Source organism: Hetaerina americana, unplaced genomic scaffold (assembly GCF_022747635.1).
Source record: "Hetaerina americana unplaced genomic scaffold, ioHetAmer1.1.p SCAF_9, whole genome shotgun sequence".
In the NCBI taxonomy this organism is placed as follows: domain Eukaryota; kingdom Metazoa; phylum Arthropoda; class Insecta; order Odonata; family Calopterygidae; genus Hetaerina; species Hetaerina americana.
Genome location: NW_027287538.1, coordinates 61,400,346 through 61,419,843, shown reverse-complemented (window position 1 = coordinate 61,419,843; position 19,498 = coordinate 61,400,346). Strand labels below are relative to the sequence as shown.

At 36.5% G+C, this 19,498-nt stretch overlaps 2 protein-coding genes across 2 annotated transcripts; both read right to left on the bottom strand.

Moving 5' to 3' along the window:
• Positions 1 to 2,096: 2,096 nt before the first annotated feature.
• Positions 2,097 to 10,405, bottom strand: LOC139699006 (xyloside xylosyltransferase 1-like). Its single transcript, XM_071598001.1, has 5 exons — positions 10,357 to 10,405; positions 9,700 to 10,257; positions 9,447 to 9,597; positions 9,164 to 9,364; positions 2,097 to 4,155 (listed from the first exon to the last, which is right to left on the bottom strand). Exons 1-5 carry the CDS (start codon positions 10,363 to 10,365, stop codon positions 3,743 to 3,745), a joined length of 1,332 nt encoding a protein of 443 aa, XP_071454102.1. The 5' UTR covers positions 10,366 to 10,405; the 3' UTR covers positions 2,097 to 3,742.
• Positions 10,406 to 14,915: 4,510 nt separating this feature from the next.
• On the bottom strand, positions 14,916 to 19,475 carry ball (nucleosomal histone kinase 1). The gene is made up of 7 exons (XM_071597757.1): positions 19,258 to 19,475; positions 19,132 to 19,181; positions 18,985 to 19,054; positions 18,592 to 18,788; positions 18,297 to 18,513; positions 16,618 to 16,791; positions 14,916 to 15,449 (listed from the first exon to the last, which is right to left on the bottom strand). Exons 1-7 carry the CDS (start codon positions 19,430 to 19,432, stop codon positions 15,037 to 15,039), a joined length of 1,296 nt encoding a protein of 431 aa, XP_071453858.1. The 5' UTR covers positions 19,433 to 19,475; the 3' UTR covers positions 14,916 to 15,036.
• Positions 19,476 to 19,498: the final 23 nt, after the last annotated feature.

Genomic DNA, 19,498 nt, shown 5'->3' with positions numbered 1-19,498 from the left:
CATGTGCATTTTGATTACATGCTGATGATGAACGTTTTCTGTCACTTGCTCTTTGGCCTCAAATAGTGTAGTTAGTGTGACTAATCTGGCCAAAAAATAATATTTTATCACTATTATGTGTATTAAGGAGTTTAGCCGGAGATGCCGCAACAATAACTTTTAACGGAGTCATCCGCTAATGTGCATTTGAATGCAACAATTTCAATACTTGTATTGAATTACCTTTCAATGGTTTTTTCTAGTACTGCTACATACATAAGTATAGCACTCATAAAGTTGATAACTCACACATTTCTAATGCATGTACTGACTTCTTATCTAGGGCCCTGTAACATGGGTCTCATTTTGCATAGCAATTGGTCTGATGACTTTTCCCGCAGTTTTTTGGAAATTTGTCTAAGGTATAAACAGCCTAAGTGTTTCAAGTTGGCTTTAACCTCGTGGACTGTAGCACGTCGTGCATGACTACGAATGCCTGAGACATTGTATGTTCGGTATTTCGTCACAACATCTTGTCCCTTTAAATCCCCCAAAATTTGGGAGTTTAAGAGGATCCCTTGATAGCTTAACTGGCTAAAGCACTCGACCGGACTTCTAGGGATCTGGGTTCAATCCCAGTCAAGGCAAATGATTTTTACACTCTGAAATTGCTGCATTAAGTTTACAAATATTTTGTGTCATGCTATTAATAGTTTATACAAACAGCAATGTGTAGTGCCAAGGTCCAACGACTATATACTTTAAGGCAGTAGACTACTGCTAATGAAATTAGCTACAAATGAACTTTCTCTCATTTGAAAAATGTAAGCGCAATCATGACTCAGTAGTTTTTGTAATTATTTGTTTTGCTTATTTAAGTGACCTGGTGGACTAAAAGTAGCAACTACTTTTTTTAAGTAGCTGTAGCATCTATGTTACATTTTCTCCATTCATAGCTAACAGCAAAGATGCCCCTTTCCTTGAGCAAAGAACTGAAGAGTAGCGAGTAATCAATTTTTCCTAGCTTACCCAAAAACTTTTGCTAACATATTCAATGCATTCATACCTCTGGTTAAGACTGTGGAGTGGCATTTCCACCACCTCTCCCTCCCGCTGCACCTTTGAAGATTCTCCATTCTGCACGCCAATGCCTCATAGATTCCCTAGCCATGGGCTGGCTCGAGAAGTGCCAGAGGTTGACAATAAATGCCCATGTCTCAAATTTAAGCTCAATGGTACCTCCTGCAGTTTACATCCTCATTACTTCAGCCTCACTCAACAACCTTGCTTAGTGAATCCTTAGCTATAGATCACCAACAGGAGAAGAAATCCAACATCATGTCTTTTTGGCTAAAATTTAAAGGGCAAGATATTCATTCACCTTCTTTGAGGAAAAATGTGTATGTTACACAGCCTGCAGTACACCGTGAAATTCTATAGTTCCACTTCCCCTCTATTATCTTCACCATATGCTAAGGTGACCAAGATGCTAAGGCCTTAGTTTTGGTGATTCATATCTTTGAAAACCTAGAGAAACAAGCACAGATTTGGTAAACATAAGGTTTAGAAGTTTTGACTGCCAAAGGTTTTCCGGTAGAGTAAGATAAGATTCCACTTTGCTCCTTGACAATCTGGTGGAGGTTTTCATCACTTTCTCATAGTTTAAAGATGTCTTTGTAATTTCCCATTAGATTGGAACACACTTAAGGGTCTAATGATAACTTTTTTGTTTTAACGAACACATTCAGTACTCCCCTTAATATTTTACATTTTCAGTAAAAGGAAGGTATTTTAACATCAATTAGTAAATTACATCCTCAAAATCTAATAGATACATGTAATAATGTTTGCATCTAATAGAGATATTGCTTTTGATGGCTTTTTTAACAATTAAAATGTTGAAATGGCCTTCCTTGAATTATCTAAGAGGACCAAACCATACAATAGCACTCACTTTATTGGTGTTCATGTTGAATAATAAGTGGAAAAGCTCTTTGTCATTCTAAGAAAACTACACAGTTGAGTGGTGGTTTATATAAACACAGGAATTTGTAAGTAATCTTTCAAATATGTTCAAAATGTGGAATACAATTTTCACAAATATATATTCAGGAAAGTTGTTTTATTTTTGTCTTATACATATTTTGTTTAGTAAAATTTCAAATCATCTCTCACAAACAAAAATACTCTCGTATTTACAAAGAGCTTAGAGGAAGCTTTTCTAAGGCCAGGGTTTAAGTGTCTCAACCTAGATGAGGTTAATATTTTTAACAAGGTTTAGGGCATAAGTACAAAACAATATATCCCCACATTGATCTCCCGGATCTGGCACATGGTATTGAAAAATACTCTTCTAATGTTTGGAAATATCTTCATTATCATGCACGGAATGTATACCAAGTAAAAACTTTAGGTGACACTGATACCAAATAATGACTCTAATCAGGAAATAAATCCACAGTGTTTTGATCATGCCCAATTCATTTTCTAAACAATGAAATACACTTAATTCCCAATAAAAGTATTATTATTTACTAAATTATGTTTACATTAACCCCATAATAAGTGATTTATTATTAATGCCAATCATTACCATAAAACATTATCTATTGATTCTTCATGTGACAGCCATTATATTAGCCATCAATATTGCACAGTATAAAATAGCACTTGACCTATTTGTCTTGAAATGTAATCAACAGTTAAATGAGTAAATGACTGACAATCTAGCATTGAGTTTTGTTGGTGAAAATGGTCCTCAGTGGGTTGTAATTATTCAGTACATGCAGAAGACAACAGGGAACTCAAACATATTCACAAGGTGGATAGCAAAATCCAATGACACAATTCCCTTACTTTTACAGTTTGGGTCATAAAATTCTCTGACTTCAAAATCTGTCAAAAAATATTAGTAAATACTATAATTTACACTTAACTCATTTAAAATTACATATTGAGATTGAAATATAAATTTTATTTATACGACCAAATAAACAGATTTTATATGTACCTTTTGTAAAGCTGTCTGATAAATGAAACCTAAGTAAAGGTAGTAGCATCAGTGAGAGGATTTCGGCCTCAGAGGTTCTGAATTAAAACTCTGAATTTGTAAATCGCTTTACTAATATAACAGATAAAGTTACAACCACCTGAAGAAGTGACATAAGTACACTTTAAAAAGAATCACTAAATACTACCTCATTATGTTAACTAATCAGCCATAAAATATTTTGGATTGTCTCATCTGCAACATATTTCAATGGGCCAATGCACAAAAGCCTTGGTATTTTCAGGTTTGACTTTTCAGGTTTACATTTTCCCGGTAGGTAATTATTTTCAATGACTAACTGCATGCTCTCTGACATATCCAGTCATGTGACAACAAGGTCATGGTACATTTAATTTAAATAAGAATATTTTATAACAAATTAGAGAGAGCACTGACCAATTTCAATAGGTAAGAGATAAGATCCACTTGAACAGGAAGCACACATTCATTTATGTGCATTTCAAACTCTTCTTTCTGACTCTCGCCCTAAACTTTGGTCACAACGGAGGCTATTGCACATTGTCACGGAACACCTTTTTACGTATGCCTTCATAACATGGTTTGTGAACCCCTCACATTAATTCATCAAGCATATTTGTGGAGCCATGTCAAATTTACATTTAGGAAAGATATATCAGATCTTTAGTGAGGATTAACCACAATACACACAAGCATATCATGTCTTCAAAAATAAATTATACACGGGAGATACGTCTAATCCCCGACATCTGGGAAGGGAGAATTGCAGTTTCCATGATATATTTTGACCTTTCCATCACATTTGAAATACTTGTTGAAGACATCACCATAACCACCTCGATCACCCCACCATGTACACAGCTGTCGGTTCCAAACACAAGGTATAATGTGTATTAGTTCTGGATACTCAGCTCCCAGAAGAGTGTAAAAATCCTGGTCTCCTAAGTGACCCTTAAATAAGTACTTTTTCACCAAACTGTCCACTGATGTAACACGTCCACTTACATCACCTTCTACCATATTCTTAGATCCCCCAGAGCTCTTTGTATTACCTGGAACATCATCGCCAATGAATTTGGCATATATTTTTGACTGTCGCATCCGCGCCAAATTTAAAAGTATAACACCACTGTTTACACCAGAGTAACCTGAAAATATAAGGATACATGTATATGCATGAAATATTAGATACAATTGAACACCATGAAAATTACAAAGTGGTCATATTTGGATGATTAAGTCATTGGAAATGTATCACAGAGTTCATACAAATTGGTTGTTTTATATATTTCTACACCTGTGGACTTATTTGGACATGAATGCATGAAGTCTTGCTGAGTAGATTGATTAAGTAAAGCATTATATTTTCTCTTATTTTTGGAATGTATTCCATGGCATAAAATGGTTTTACTTATTTCCATACATACATTTAAATTAGGATAACATTAAAAAAAATCAGTTCTGATGGACAAGGGTGCAGCCAATCTAATTCTAAGCCCAACAGCACATAAAATGCACATATCAGAGTGGGGGGAGGCATCAGTTCCTTTCTCTTTGCCACCAAAGGTTTTCTAGAAAGATCTGGTACAAAAAAATCACACATATTGGATTGGGTTTCTTGGAAGAATGAGCTTGAATCAAACTTGGGTCCTCCAGTGAGTAGCCCAGGCATCCAAGAGACTACCACATCCCTTGAAATAACATATTGCGTCATGCAATTGGATACTTCCTGCATGGGACGATTACCTTCTCAAAAAGTTCTTCATTTTGTGGGAGCTAGTTTGATGTAAGTTGCAGAGGTATTGTAATGAAACATGAAACTATGCTATTTTAATTAACCAATTTCATGCCTCTACATTGATACCTATTACATTATGTATGCATTAGGATTGCATCTTCATTTTTTGGAACTTGCTATTATGAAATCAAAGATTACAGTAGTAGTTTTTAAGGGGAGGCGACCGACAGCTAAGGTCATTTGCGCCATAGGGGATGGACAGGAAAGGATGAAGGGTGGAGAGAAACCCGGCGTCGGCATTAGCCTGCTCTTTACGAAAGGCGCCAAGGGGTCCGCAGTTTAACGTCCCATCTGACGGATGGCGTACTCACTCAAAGTGCCCTCCACAAAGCACCTCAAGTAGGGATCGAGATACCTCTGAAAAATATTCAACACCACCGGGATTTGAACCCGCGCCCTCAGGGTGGGAAGCCAGTACGTTAGCCCCCGCACCATCTCGATCCCCTCAAAGATTACAATTTTCCATTGCAATTGGTTCTTGAGAAACAGTCAACTGCTCTATTAGTTTACTCAATTTTCTCCACTCTTTGTATGTTTTTGCCAACACCACTCATTTTACTTCATCATTGTTATACTCTTCTAACTATGCACCTGGTCCACTCAATTCCCACCTCCAGATTTGCCAAGAGTATAGGAAATAATACTAAATACACATATATATCAGCAAAGCACTCACATGATCACATATTTTCATCATGCCTTCATTACGCATTAATCTATTCCAATGAAACTTTTATTGGTAGTAGTCTTGTACCTACTAAAATTCCTTTTTCTAAGATAAAGTACACCATTCATAAAATTGACCAATAGAGTGAATCCTCATTCTTACCCTAATGTTACTCTCTGGATGCAATTTTGCAAGTGATAAAATAACGTATCACTTTAAAACACATTAGGTCTCAAGTAGTAGTAGCAGTATTTATGGGAGGCGACCGACAGCTGAGGCCATTTGCACCATTAGGGATGGACAGGAAAGGATGAACATCCCATCCGACAGACGGCATACTCACTCAAAGTGCCCTCCACAAGGCACCTCAAGTAGGGATCGAGTTATCCACTGAAAAATATTCAACACCGCCGGGATTTGAACCCGGGCCCTCTGGGTGGGAAGCTAATACGATAGCCACCGCACCATCTTGATCCCCGTCAGGTAAAAGATATTGCTAATCCAGTCATTCTAATAGTTAAACTTCCTCGATACATGAAAATGAAACAATGATTACTGGACACTTGGGGGCAAATTAGGCATGAGGTAAATACATAAATGTTTATTAATAAAGGTGGTTTGGGAGATGAATCTTGGAAGAAATTTTCACGCTTGAAACTCAAAGCATGAAAATATAATGATGAAACTATGACTGGGGCATTGGAATTCTTGTTTTGTACCCTCACAATAAATACCCTTGAGCATTTTCTACACCTCAAAAAACATAAATTTAAGAACAGAACAATATACAGTAAAAAGCTGTGCGGTTCATGAAAAACTCTGTTCTTTGTATCTTTATACTGCAACTTTAAAATTCACCAGTAAACTGTTAGGTTTGGTAGTCATAACTGACACCAAAAGAAAGCAGTGACCTAGTTAAGAGTCACTATAAGTTTGAAGAGTAATCAAGTGCTAAAGTGAGGTCCCTGTTTGGAGGTGTGGTCTAGAGTGAGTGGTTTCCTCACTTCACAAACCATTTCCCCCCACATTTGTAATTCCCACTGAGAGATCTCATAACTTATTACTGATATGAGTCCTTCTCTGAGTTTTCTTAGAATTATTCATCTGAAAATGTACTGTATTTTATCAACACCTTGAAGCTCACACAATTATCATTCTAAATCGTTTTGCATACTCAGTTCAATGAGTTTTCAACTAACAACACAGAGGTAACTATCACCGCCTATCATTCAGGCAAAAGATAGAAATAAAAAAGGTTTAGAAAGATATTAGTGAAAAAGTGACACCAGTAGATATGGCAAAACCCCATATTTATGTTTTTGAGGGAACAAACGAAAAAATATGTAAAATTCCAACTGAGAAAAACAATTATTTTAAAACTGTATTTTCACGTTCAACTAAGTAAATGTCTCATAGTACCTCTTATAAACATTAACAATACATAAATTCAATTAATGCTCATGACAAAGTATGGGGACAGGGTTGCCAAGTTGATAGAGTACTGTGCTACCGATCACCGGCTACCGACCAAGTGGTTTGATCCTGGGTGATGTCTCTGGGCACCCACAGCTTCACCCAATGCTGTGTAATTTTTCAGAGATGACCTTCAAAGAGTTCACTAATTTTTTTTAAAATCAATGAACTACTTTCTGAATCTCAGAAAATGGTAATATAATGTTAAAAGCAGTGTCCCCCAGCTATTGCTTAAACGGTTCATTCCCTACAGTACTCACATTTTTTTCATAGTAAGTTCCCTACAACCACTTAAGTTAACGGCAGAATTTCCAACTTCTGTAGGTATTTCATTTATTTTGAGCTTTTTAAAGCAATTGTAATCAAGCTAAAATAAAATCGTATGCTAATTAAGATAAGTCAATAACTGTGGTGTTATTTAATGACCAAACTTCAACAAATAGCCCACACCTTAACTAGTTTTACAATCAAAATTTTACCTAGTGAAACAATAGGCATGGGGCTGAAACGTCACGAGAGACATAAAAGCTCCAAGTTATGATGGAAACAAGAGAACAAACATAAAAGTTGCCTCTTCTCAATTATGTGGCAAATTTTTACATTAATCCTGGGAAACTTAAATTTGAGTATTGTAATTGTTCTTATGGCATTGATTACATAGCAGTCAGTTTGGACAATACAAAAAAAGTTAATTCTAGAATTTTGAAAATTTGAATTATGTAGCTTTGAAGTTTTGTTTTAAGTTTAAAATGAAAAATAATATCCATTTCCCCTATTTCTATGCGCTTCAGTGTTCATTATTACCAAATTACCTCTACTACACATTCGCATAAAAACACTTTTCAGTCTTTTTCACAGTTCAATCATTGTGAGGATATGTATCAACATACTTATTGCCTGTGGACTTTGATGCTTTCAAATTGAAATTTACCAAAAAACCATTAGTTCTGGTAATTCATTAAACCCATGGTGGCCTACTAGTATTGTGCATATTAAATATTCTGCCTAATACCATTCATTCTCCATGGTGCATTGCTTAGATTACAAACAAAAAAGAAAAAAGGGTTTGTGCTTGTTTTAATATGCTGCCATGAAATACAAATTACCTTACAGAAGAACTATGATTTGAGTACACTAAGGCCAATCTGAGAAAATGTAATCAAAATTCCTTGTATGGATTTACCAACAACTCATAGCGCTGAAATGGATCGAGTGGGCAAGGAAGGACAAATAAAGAGGAATGAGAGAAGGATGAGGAAGCAGAAGATATCACTCCCTGTGTTAGACCACTTGGCCTTTGCCTTCTCACATTGGGGACTCTCTTTCCAACTGGGCAATCAAAATGGCCAGTTCCCTTTCTCATATGGGGACCAAATCACACCTCATAATGTTAGCCATAGAGAATCCTGTCTCCCAATAGATATTTGCATGCAAAACCTACCCCTTAACCCAGTTCAGGTATTTGGGATCTTTCCTCCAAACCATACCAATAAGTGGGGCCACAAGTTTTGAACAATTATCTTCAAAAACTGATAGTTAATTGGATTATTATCAAGGTTTATCTCAGTTAAGCGTACTGAATGTTGGCTAAAATATAGTTGGTAGAGATGGTTTACCCTCTAGAGAAATATTTCCTGGGAATACTGGCATTCTTGCTTCCAACCAGTAGTCATTAATACATTCAACCATATGCCCAACAGGTTAGGTCATTTTTCACCATCAACAAATAGGTGTTTAATTTGGAGGGGGGTAGGATAAGGAAAGGGGAAGGGGGTAAGAAACCCAGTATCGGTATCAATCTAACTTAATGAAAGACACTACAGAGTCCAAGATTTAATGTCCCATCTGGCAGAAGCTATGTTTCACAAAATGCATTCTCCACATGCCAGCCAAATGGAGATCAGAATATCTCTGCAAAAAATATACCACCACCGGGACTCGAACCCAGGGCCTAAAAGTGAAAGGCAATTACACTATCCATTACACCAATTCGATCCCATCATCCTTGTTCTTTTATTTTCATTGTTTGGCATCTAATAAGCTGCATTCAAGAGAAGCTGTCAAATGTAACTACTTCAAAGCAAAATTGTCCATTACCATTGAAATTACACGAAGAACTAAATGGAAAAGAACCACCAGTTCCAGTATAATGGTGTTCAGTTTTATCGTGTTATGAGATAGTGAACTTGAATGGAGCTTTAAAGTTCAGTATACCAACCATTTTCACTAAAAGGCTCTCCGACTGTTGTGCCCGGGTTAGAAGCTCGATATGAATGGAACACATGCCTATACACTGGAGACAACTCTGGTCCGAGCCCGAAGATAGCATTGGAGCTAAATTTATCAAATTCAGTCCAAAGTTCAGCAATGTCGCCAACAACTTTGATGTCAACATCTGTCATTATAACTTTTTGTTGGTCTAGATAAAAAGCAGGAAAACAGATTATTTCTAACAAATATAGAGCAACACATAGAGCAAGAATATGGTCTAAAATACAAACCATCAGCTCCGATGATGTGGTGTAACCCTAAGGATAAGAAAAATAAAGCATCACTGTAGTATGTGCCGGGTTTCGAACTGAAGTGAGGAGACATAATCGACACGACTCGCTCAAGCTTTTCCGCTATAATGGAAACGTCAAGGTAGGCCACCTTTTTTGAGTTGGAAAGGAAATGGAATGTTCAATTAATCTCACAAACCGCATTAGTTTTCCAAGTAATAGAAGGTGATTCATTTGAATTCGGATGACATACCTCGTGAAACCTTTTGTCATTCTGCACATCACCAATGATTCCTTCTGCCACGGGCCGGCTAACTTTATCTGTGATGACACTCAAAACGATTGGCTCTGTAGCTTTGTCGAGGACGGACTTCGCGAAGACAGCAAACTTATCTTTTAAAATGCTGTTTTTATCCACTTTGGTAAATATGCAACATAAATTAATATTTTCTACCCGTTTTATTTCTCGAGTCAGCTCAGTCGTAGATGTTTTCCTGATCGTCGGATCTTTTTCTGTGTCTGCTGGGTCTGTTTTTGTATATGTTGGGTCTGTCTTTCTGTCTGCCGTGTAAGAACCAGAAATCGTGCTGAAATCTGTTGAGTTCAATGTAACATTACTGTTACTTTTACTCGCGTGATCTTTTAGATAAAACGCATATAATAATACTACTATACCAACAAAAAGTCCTAAGTTAAATAAAATTTTACGCATTAATCGCATTACATCGTTGATTATCGTCATTTCAGTTGAACGGATTTGCTGAGCATTATATTGACACCCTTCTTTTGCAGTCTCAGATACACAAAATACCTATGGGAAGTAATTGGCAAAGTAGCGACATAAGATAACATTTCTCAAATAAACTTTTAGAAAAATTATGTCGAAATAAGTCATGTTAATCCATTTTACCTGTAACATATGATTAGTATAACCCGGCAAAATGTTTGTAAACAAGCGATTTGTGGACACCTTACGGCTACACCTTGTGGCTGATTAATGAAATTCTATCGAATGCGCGGGATATTTGTTTTTAAATGTTGGCCGTACCTTCGCGTCTTTTATTACATAATGGAACATTTTATATCGATCTTTGTAAACGACTACGAATCGGGACACGAATTCGAAACAATAAAATTTTTCTCTGTACATTTTTGCTCATAGAAAAAACTTTCCTTTTTTAAGGGTAGAATTATTTTGATGTTCATGTGGTTGGGTTTTCTAAGTAACAACTGGATAATTTGTTCTCCGACTTTATTAATCCCTATTTTGTTTTACCATATATTTCAGTCGCGATTAGAACTGTCAGAAATGACATCTGATATCATGAGTAATAGTAATGGGAGAAGAAAAATTAGGTCAGAGTGAAAGACGAAAATGGCGTAGTACACCGAAAGTAGTCGATATTAATAAATCTAAAAAAAAAAATTGCACCAGTTTTTCTGTTTCTGTTATTTCTTGAGATTCCTACAAAAATATAAATTTAATTGGGATGAATATTTTACCATGACACTGAAAACGCATGCCTTTGGATTTGCGGGCGAGTAAAATGTACTTAGTTCTTTACATGAAGGTGCATTCCAGAAAGAATCACTTGTGCATTTCAAAAAGAATCACTTGATTTCTGTGTCGGCATTTTTAGAATGATTCATTAGGTTGTCTTGGCCTGGAAAGGACTTATATATACACGAACTATAGCAGCTGCTGTTGGGTAATAACTTATTTCGAACGATATGTTGACCGCAGAACAACCCGGGAACCACGTCGTTATAATGCCTGCAACGTAAAGAGTCCGCGCGCGGAAGAAGGAAACATTACCAAAACTTCGGGTATTCTATTCCATGAGGCCGCTTTCCGCTACTTTGCACCTGAATTACCTTTTCGCTGTCAGCGTAGTTCCGCTTGTATGTGACCACAGGTTTCTGACTACTTGCAACGATAAGACTAAAAGGTCACGAGACAAGTTTTTTTCGAAAAATGTAAAACCAAAAACTGCTGCAGAGCATCATCAAGGAGACCAACAACACAGCATTTTGGACAATGAACATGATCTAGGCAATCAAAAGTAATCCAAATTATCTCCAAGTACCATTTAAAGCACGCACGTATTGTAAGGTATTAACCCTGAAAGAGTAAACGTTTCCAAGTATCCTTGGGTATGTTTCCATACTTTAAAGTCTAAGGCGTGATCATTTCGACTGCGGAGTGATTTTGATCCCGTCGTCTGAATAAATGCCCCATTTAGTTCGTTCCCGAGTAAGTGCACTCCCTCGGGTTCGATTGACGCGTCGGCGATTCAACTGGCTTCCGTTAGGACGAGTCATATTTCTATTCGCGCCAGCTGAAGGTTTGCTCAAGATATTTCGTCACGTAATTTCGTCGCTGGTTAAAATTTTGAAAGGAAATCAAAATATGGGCCCCGCTACGACGTCGCTCTTTGCACGCCGGGCCCTTCGGACTGTCTTCCAGCCGTCGCCTTGCAGCCAGTAGGTATAAGAATGCCGAGTCGGCTTCCTCGCCTTGCAATCCCTTGCACCAATCCGTATGTCCACCCTCAAGAGGCACAAGTGGACCTGATAAATGGTGAAGTCAATGCCATGGTTGGATTCGCTCTCATTCTTGGTCTCGTAGGTCATACCAATAATTCCTTCGTACTTACCAACAGTTTTAATCTGCACCATTTAGACTAAGGTGTCTAATTATTTTTATATGACACTATTCACAGCTTCATGCTGTTAAGCAGTAGAGACATAAAGAAGAACTGTGCTAGGCCAAGAAGTGTTAACAAGGTTTTTGATGATAGGGATTTTGATTAAAAGTATTAAGAAAAGGCTCGTCAAAACCTTGGCATTGAGCATAGTTTCTGCAGCATGGAAGCATGGTCATTGAAACAGGATAATAAGCATATATAGGAGGGTTTTTAGATGTGGGTGCGGAGAAGGATGGAAAAGGTGACAGGGACTGAGAAAAAAACAAACAAGGCTAGGTGGGGCTGTGAGGGGATTGTTGGAAGAAATATGTGCAAAGCAGAGAGAAACAGTGGTAATACATCTAGACTAAGCTTTATAGAAGATATTCAAATTTATTACCTTCTCATGCTGCCACCTACACACAAAGTTTTAGATGGATACCCCAAGCAAAGATCATGTCACCACCAGATGTTCAACACAGCCATCAAAAAAAATACAAAGAAAGGAATGTGGGCGACTTCCAGCAAGCAAGCCAACATTGGCTCGCCTAGGTAAAAAGTTATCACTGTCAATATACAGGCCAATACTTGGTAGTATCCTCCTTTTGCTCCAACAATACTCTTTCACAGTTCATATTACTTCCGAATAAGTTATTAATAAATTTCATTTAGTAAAAAACATCATTTCAATACTACTTTGGGCCAAATATAACTGAGAACTATTACTTGTCTCCTATTCACTAGATATTTGACCAAGCGGTAATACCAATGAGAGCCCTAAATACCTTGCTAAATGCAGGAGACATAAATTGCCCCTCACAGGGTAATAAAATTGTTTTTGGTTAACAAGGATCAAAGTTGCCTGTCACTCTAAAAAACACTATGAAATGAAAAACTGCAGTTATTCTTTCATTCCAAGATCAAGGGGATGCTGAAATGTAACCATATTTACTGTTAAAGAATTGTATTAATACTATGGATTGATGAGATTATTCCAGCAAAATATCACACTTCATTGAATTAGTTAATCCAAAGACTATCACGATTGGATAACTAAAATATGAAATTACTTTGAAATATATGAGCAGCATTAGATATCCTACATTTTATTCTTGAATTATTAGCATTGCTGAGGAATTACTGTGGTTTCTATTGATTGTATTGGCTCAAAATCTCTCTAAGCCATTCTGATCAGAGCCACAGCCAAGATTAAATTTCATTTATCCACTGTTTGTTGCACAGAAAATATTACATTCATATGGCCAATCCTACATCATCAAAATTAGTTGTCCCCAGCGTAACTTTATGGAATTTACATAACATGTTGAAATGAAGTAATTGACTTTGTAAGTCCACACACTTCATTAAAAATTTTTCTCTCAAAAAGCAATCACTATTTTACCAAAGAAAAAATTAAATGTACCTTTTACAATAGTTCATGCCTTATGAACCTGATCTCCCACACTAAAGACAGTTTTGAAAAACGAGAGGAGTGGAGTGTATGAAATGATAAGTTCTCAGCATGTAACCCTAAGTATATTGGGCAAACAGGATGAAAATTTAAAGAAAGGACAAAAGAACACAAAACGTGTGTAAAGAATTAGAACATAACATCCCTCTTTGCAAAGCACCTCATCAAACGTGACCACCAAAGTGAATCTGTGACTAAAATTCTTCCTTTGATAATAAAGGTCAAAGACTCGATGCTTTGGAGCAGTTGGAATTTTTGAAATGTGTCAGTTGCATGGATGAAATTGCCAAAGAAATTTTGTATCCCTCCCAGTCCTAGACTTACCACTCTTCCAAGTCAACAAGGTCAATCAAGTGACAGGTCAACTGGAAATGACACTGAAAGATGTAATCCTCTTTTCTTTCCATCCACATTTGAAGCTTTTAACCCCTCCAACCTCTCTCTCGGACCATCCTCCCCTCCCCATTCAGAAGGTATAAATACCAAGTTGGCTTCTATTAGGACCATTTGATGACGTTCAGCGTTAAAACCTGGATCATGTTTTTAAATAGTGTTGAATTATGAAGTGAATAATTTCATTTCACTACATCACCAACTTGGATTCTCCTCCTTGATACTATTTATAGCAATCAAAATATTTATAATACCTCCATTTTAATGCAGCTGTAGATCTGTTCACCCTTTCACATCCAGATGGACATATTTATGGCTCATTTACTCATACCCTCAAGAGTGCAAACCACAAAGCAACTATTTCTGAAAGCTACACATCAGGAAACAAGACTATAACTTGCAGACATGGAGTCTGCTTAATATTAAATGGTCCAAAACATCTCAAATCACAAATCTAATAATTTTACATTACATTCAATAGTTTCCGGAAGGACTTTTAAATCAACATGTAACTTTGAGAAACTTAACCCAGACAGTACTTACTTAATGTACAAACTTTGATACTTTTAAGTATTTCTTATAATTCAATTGATATAGTGTTTAAGGTTAAACATATCTAAGATATGGGTCGTGTTTTAAGCTGTTCAATTCCTTTCCCAAAGCCATCAACAGTTTTCTAGAAAGTTCAGGTACCTCCTCAGAAAATTACAATACTAATATTCAGGAGACCAGAGACATCACTTGGATTTGAATGCAGGACCCTTTAGTTAGTACCCAAACACTCCCGAAAACTAGATTGTCTTACATTCAGAGCTATCATTGTTACCCCATAAGAAGTACTAGGTGTGTCTGTATTTTTTTTCTATCAATTCCAAAGGAATCATATAATAAGAGAATAAGGAATTAAAGACTGCGGAAACATTTATTGAAAACTGTCAAAAGTACACAAAAGCATTTCATAAAAATATACTTTTTTAATAGGGGCAAAGGATACGTTAAATATTAAAACCATGACATGTGAGATCACTTATTAGCACAATCAATCTGATGATGCATCGGCATTATTCCCCCTCAGCTGGCCTGGTCGTGCCACTCTCCCAGCAACAATAGTTGGGAAATCCCGCCAACTGGGAGCACCAGCAGTGCCATTGGCCACTTTCTTTTTCGGGGTCTTCCTCCTTAACTTGGCCTGTGGCATGTCAACCTCCTCATCCACTTCACTCTCTTCAGATGGAGATGTGCTCCTCTTCGGTGTCTTCTTGGATGTCTTCCTGGGTGGGGATTTCACCTGGGCATCCAAGGAATCAGAGCCAACCTTGAACAATAATTTATCACCGGAGGCATCCCGGCAACCTTTCATTCCATCTTTAAATAGCTTTCGGCAATGGTTGTAATCTGGTTCTTCATCATGAGCAAGACTTTTGGTGTAGTTCAAAAACTGTTCAATGGCAACTGGAAGTTAAACATACACAAAAAGTCAACTCAAGGTAGGATTAAAAAGGGAAGGCCAATCCCCATAGCAAAAATCAACAGTTTCCCATTCTTTTGCTAAATAGGGTAAAATGATTGTTTGGACCTTTTCTCACCATAGGAGGGAATTTTTCCTTGTTAAATGGGAAATTTATCATTTAATCATATGTTTAACTATGTTTTTAAAAGTTTTAAGTCGGTGGAGTTTTTTTAGAGCATACTAAGAAGATTAAGCTGGGAAGAGAAAAGGTCAGTGATTTGAGTTTAAAGGAATTTGAACAAAATATGGTATTATTAAGGATATGTTAACATTTTCAGCAGTTGAATAAGGTGGTTCTTTGAAATCCTATGTTTATTGAAAAGACTATCAAACATTAAAAATTATATATTTCATGAAATTTCTTATGCAAATAAAATATCAACATCATAGACCATAAGAAATACATTTCATTGAGCTAAAATCTCAAGTAATCAGAGATGGAACATCTTCCACAACAAGTACACATCACCTGAAGGAAAGGATTGCTCTAGATCAAAACACTAGGCTCCCCTTGCCTCACATACCTTCCTTCAGTTCTGATATATCTCATAGACAAGGGAATGACAATAGGGTGACTTGAAAACTTCCCCAGGTTTGGTTAAAGTCACATCAGGAGAATAATTTTAACTATCATAAAAATTCTAATGATATTCAAACTCTCTCTTCAATGTCCCACTTTTGTGCAACTAGATTTTAACCTCTCCCCAAACATCACCACAGGCTAATAATCGAAAAGAAACTCATCCATACCCTCCAGGATAATAAACACTTTGTATTGAAAAATATAAGTATAAGCAAAACAGCAAAATGAAAGCTAACGAAATTTTGAACTGTAAGCCACATCAACATTATAGGTTAACAATGGAAACTAAAAGATGATTTTTACGTTAGGGCACTGACACATTTCCGTTCTAGGTGGACATTATCAGCATGAGCTTTGGGGGTTTTAATTAGGTACTTAACAGCAATCAGATTTCTTTTTCCCTTTTGAAAACAACAGTGCTTAGTACTAACAACTTTCATTAAACTGAAATCTCTGCCACAGGTCCATCATTTCTAAATGCATCACAGAGAACTTTTTAAATCATGACACTTGCGCTGAAAACTCACCAGGTACATCACTTTTCAATTTCTTAATACTTGATGGTACATTCTTCATGAAATCTTCCTTCATTTTCTGTACTTTGACGGGGTCCTGTAGATCACCCTCCCAAGGCAGCCGTGATACAATCCAGTGCAGCAAATTGTACCCAAGCACCTCCAAATCTCCTCGACGAGTTTGTACTGAAACAAAGGAAAAGGTAATACTAAGCACATCACAGTTAAATCTATGGCTCCAATTCCTAAAATATATATTTAACCAACAATAAAAATCTTCCTAAGAACTCATATGAAAGACAAAATTACATTGGGAACTTGTAATTTGCATGGTTGTAGTAAATCATTAGCTAACTAAAAACAAGAGTACATTTGCAACAGATGGCAAGAAAATGCGGGATGGCAAAGAACGGATTCAAAAAGCTTTCAGGAAAATGTAGTCATTAACTTTGCAAACAACTAAATGCCACTGATATTCATTTGCTCTCACCAATAAATTGCCTTGGGCACAATCGGACACTAATGAGCAAATGTTGCATATTTACTCTTTTGCTGATGACTGGAAAGAGACATTTTGGGAAATGACCACAATCTAAGGTCAGGTGAGGTCACCATTAAAATGCCCACTCTTACACTAACACATCTAATGAATTCTATGAAAAAGAAAAAAAAGGAGGAAACAAAGGTTTAACTACATCCCATTTCCATCATTTTGATTTAAAGCCCAGGAGTGAAAAAGATTGCACTGTACCAAAACTAATCCCATAAGACAAAACAAATATTTATAATGAAATAATAAATGCTGACAGAAATATAGAAAAGTATATTTTATTTGTTATTACCAATAATATCACCTGACTTGATGAATCAGTGTCAAACCCTTGTTCCCAAACCAATCCAAAGAATTATTAAAGATTCCAAATAAAAAAGTGTGTCCGTATGTCAGATCGTAAACATAAATTTAAACAGTCAAAAGGCTGTGATGACACGGTCGATGCCAGTAGTGACAAACCATGTGAACTTTAATTCCAGCAGTCAAATGTTTTGATTTAAATTCCTTCATCATAAATATCTCCATGAAAGACCCTTCAAGATAGCCCTAAATCTACCAAACAAACCAGCGGCATTAGGGGGTTCAACTCTGCATTCTCGCCAAAGTAGTGGAATTTAAAGAAGCAAGATGCATGTGTCCTTCAGAAACATTCAAAAGACCATTACAGGAGTTACAACGTTGACAACAGTTTCCCATAAATTAAACTGAGCCCTCTTTAATCTTAATGATTCCTGAAAAGTCATGATTTCAGAAAATGCCTCACCCCTTCATCCTAAGGATTAATAACATTAGAAAAACTCTAAATACTGTACAACAATGAGATACATTCTCATTTATGTGTACTTTTAAACATAGCCATGGTTTATTAACATAGCCATGCTACTCTACTCTTAAGTGTGTTTTAAAAGTAAAAAAATGTACATTTGCTATATCTCCATATGAAAGCAGGATTTAACAGGACATAGTAGCATGAGAACTCAGTGGTCCCAATATTCAGCTACTGAAATAACTACCGATTCAAATCATTTTATTGCTCCTAGAAACCTCAAGGTACATTCAGTTTCTCGTTATTTCTTGGACACTGAGGGGGGTACATGGAAAATGTCACACTACTGTGAGGAACCTTGATTTTACTCACCTCCAAGATGAGCATCTCTGCTTGTATACTCAATTGTACCATTATGAGCACGTTTCTTGTCCGGTTTGAATTCTTTCGTTGAATACTTTCCAGCCAAGCCATAATCAACAAGATACACTCGATTTTCCGTGCCCTTCTTTAACCCAAGAAGTAGGTTAGTCCCTTTGATATCCCCATGCACATAGTCCTTCTCATGTATATATTGCAGAACATCAATCTAAGGGGGAAAGGCATCGAAATTTTACACAAATCGTAATTAGAACAAATAAAGATTAGAATTTCACGCACGACTTACGATTTGTAATGCTATCTTAAATACAGTCGAAGTGGGAAAACGCCTGTTGTTTTCTTCAAATATGGACCATAGATTTCTCCCGAATCTGTCTATCACTAAAAATCTGTATTTTTCCCCACCCATTTCATGTGAGCCTTGACCATGGAGCCGTGGAACACCAAGGTGTGACATCTTCCTTTTCTTAAGCCATTCTGAAACTAAAATATTTACTTAAATTATACTGCGGAACGTATGCTCTGGGCCTAAACAATATACAAATGGAATTGGTTTATTATCTTATAACGTCAATCTTTAAATCTGATGCCAACTGAATACATAATTCAGTTTAATGTAAATTTAAGCGTAACCATTAATTAAGTTCTCCATTGAAAACAAATAATCAAGGAAACTTACTGAATTCCTCCTTGGCGACTCGCAAATAAAAATGCATTTCAACGAAAAGAGGGCCATTTTGATGTGGCTCCTGAAAGATAGCATTCATAATAATGGTAGAAAATATGCAAGTTTAAAAATCATCGTGTTCATTGTGAAAAAACTTACGATTTTTATAACATATGGCGGGACCGCAGCTTTCTCCGATTCACGCTGAGCTATTATTTAATAATATAATATATTTATTAATTAGAGAAACTAAGTTTTCCGAGAAAACAAAAAATCCGTAATCACCTGAGTAAACTTCACCAAATCCACCAACTCCCACTGATGGGCCCAGGATCCATTTACACTTATTTAAATCAGCTAGTATTTCTCCTTTAGGAAATGGTTTTGGCTTCTTATAACCATTATTCTTTTTTTTAACTGGACGCTGGAGTTCCTTCTTCTCGGCAACTACTTTCGGCATGATAAAGAAAATACGCGGGCGTTTACCTCCATGCGCATCACAACAAGCGCAACCGGTCGGTGTTTC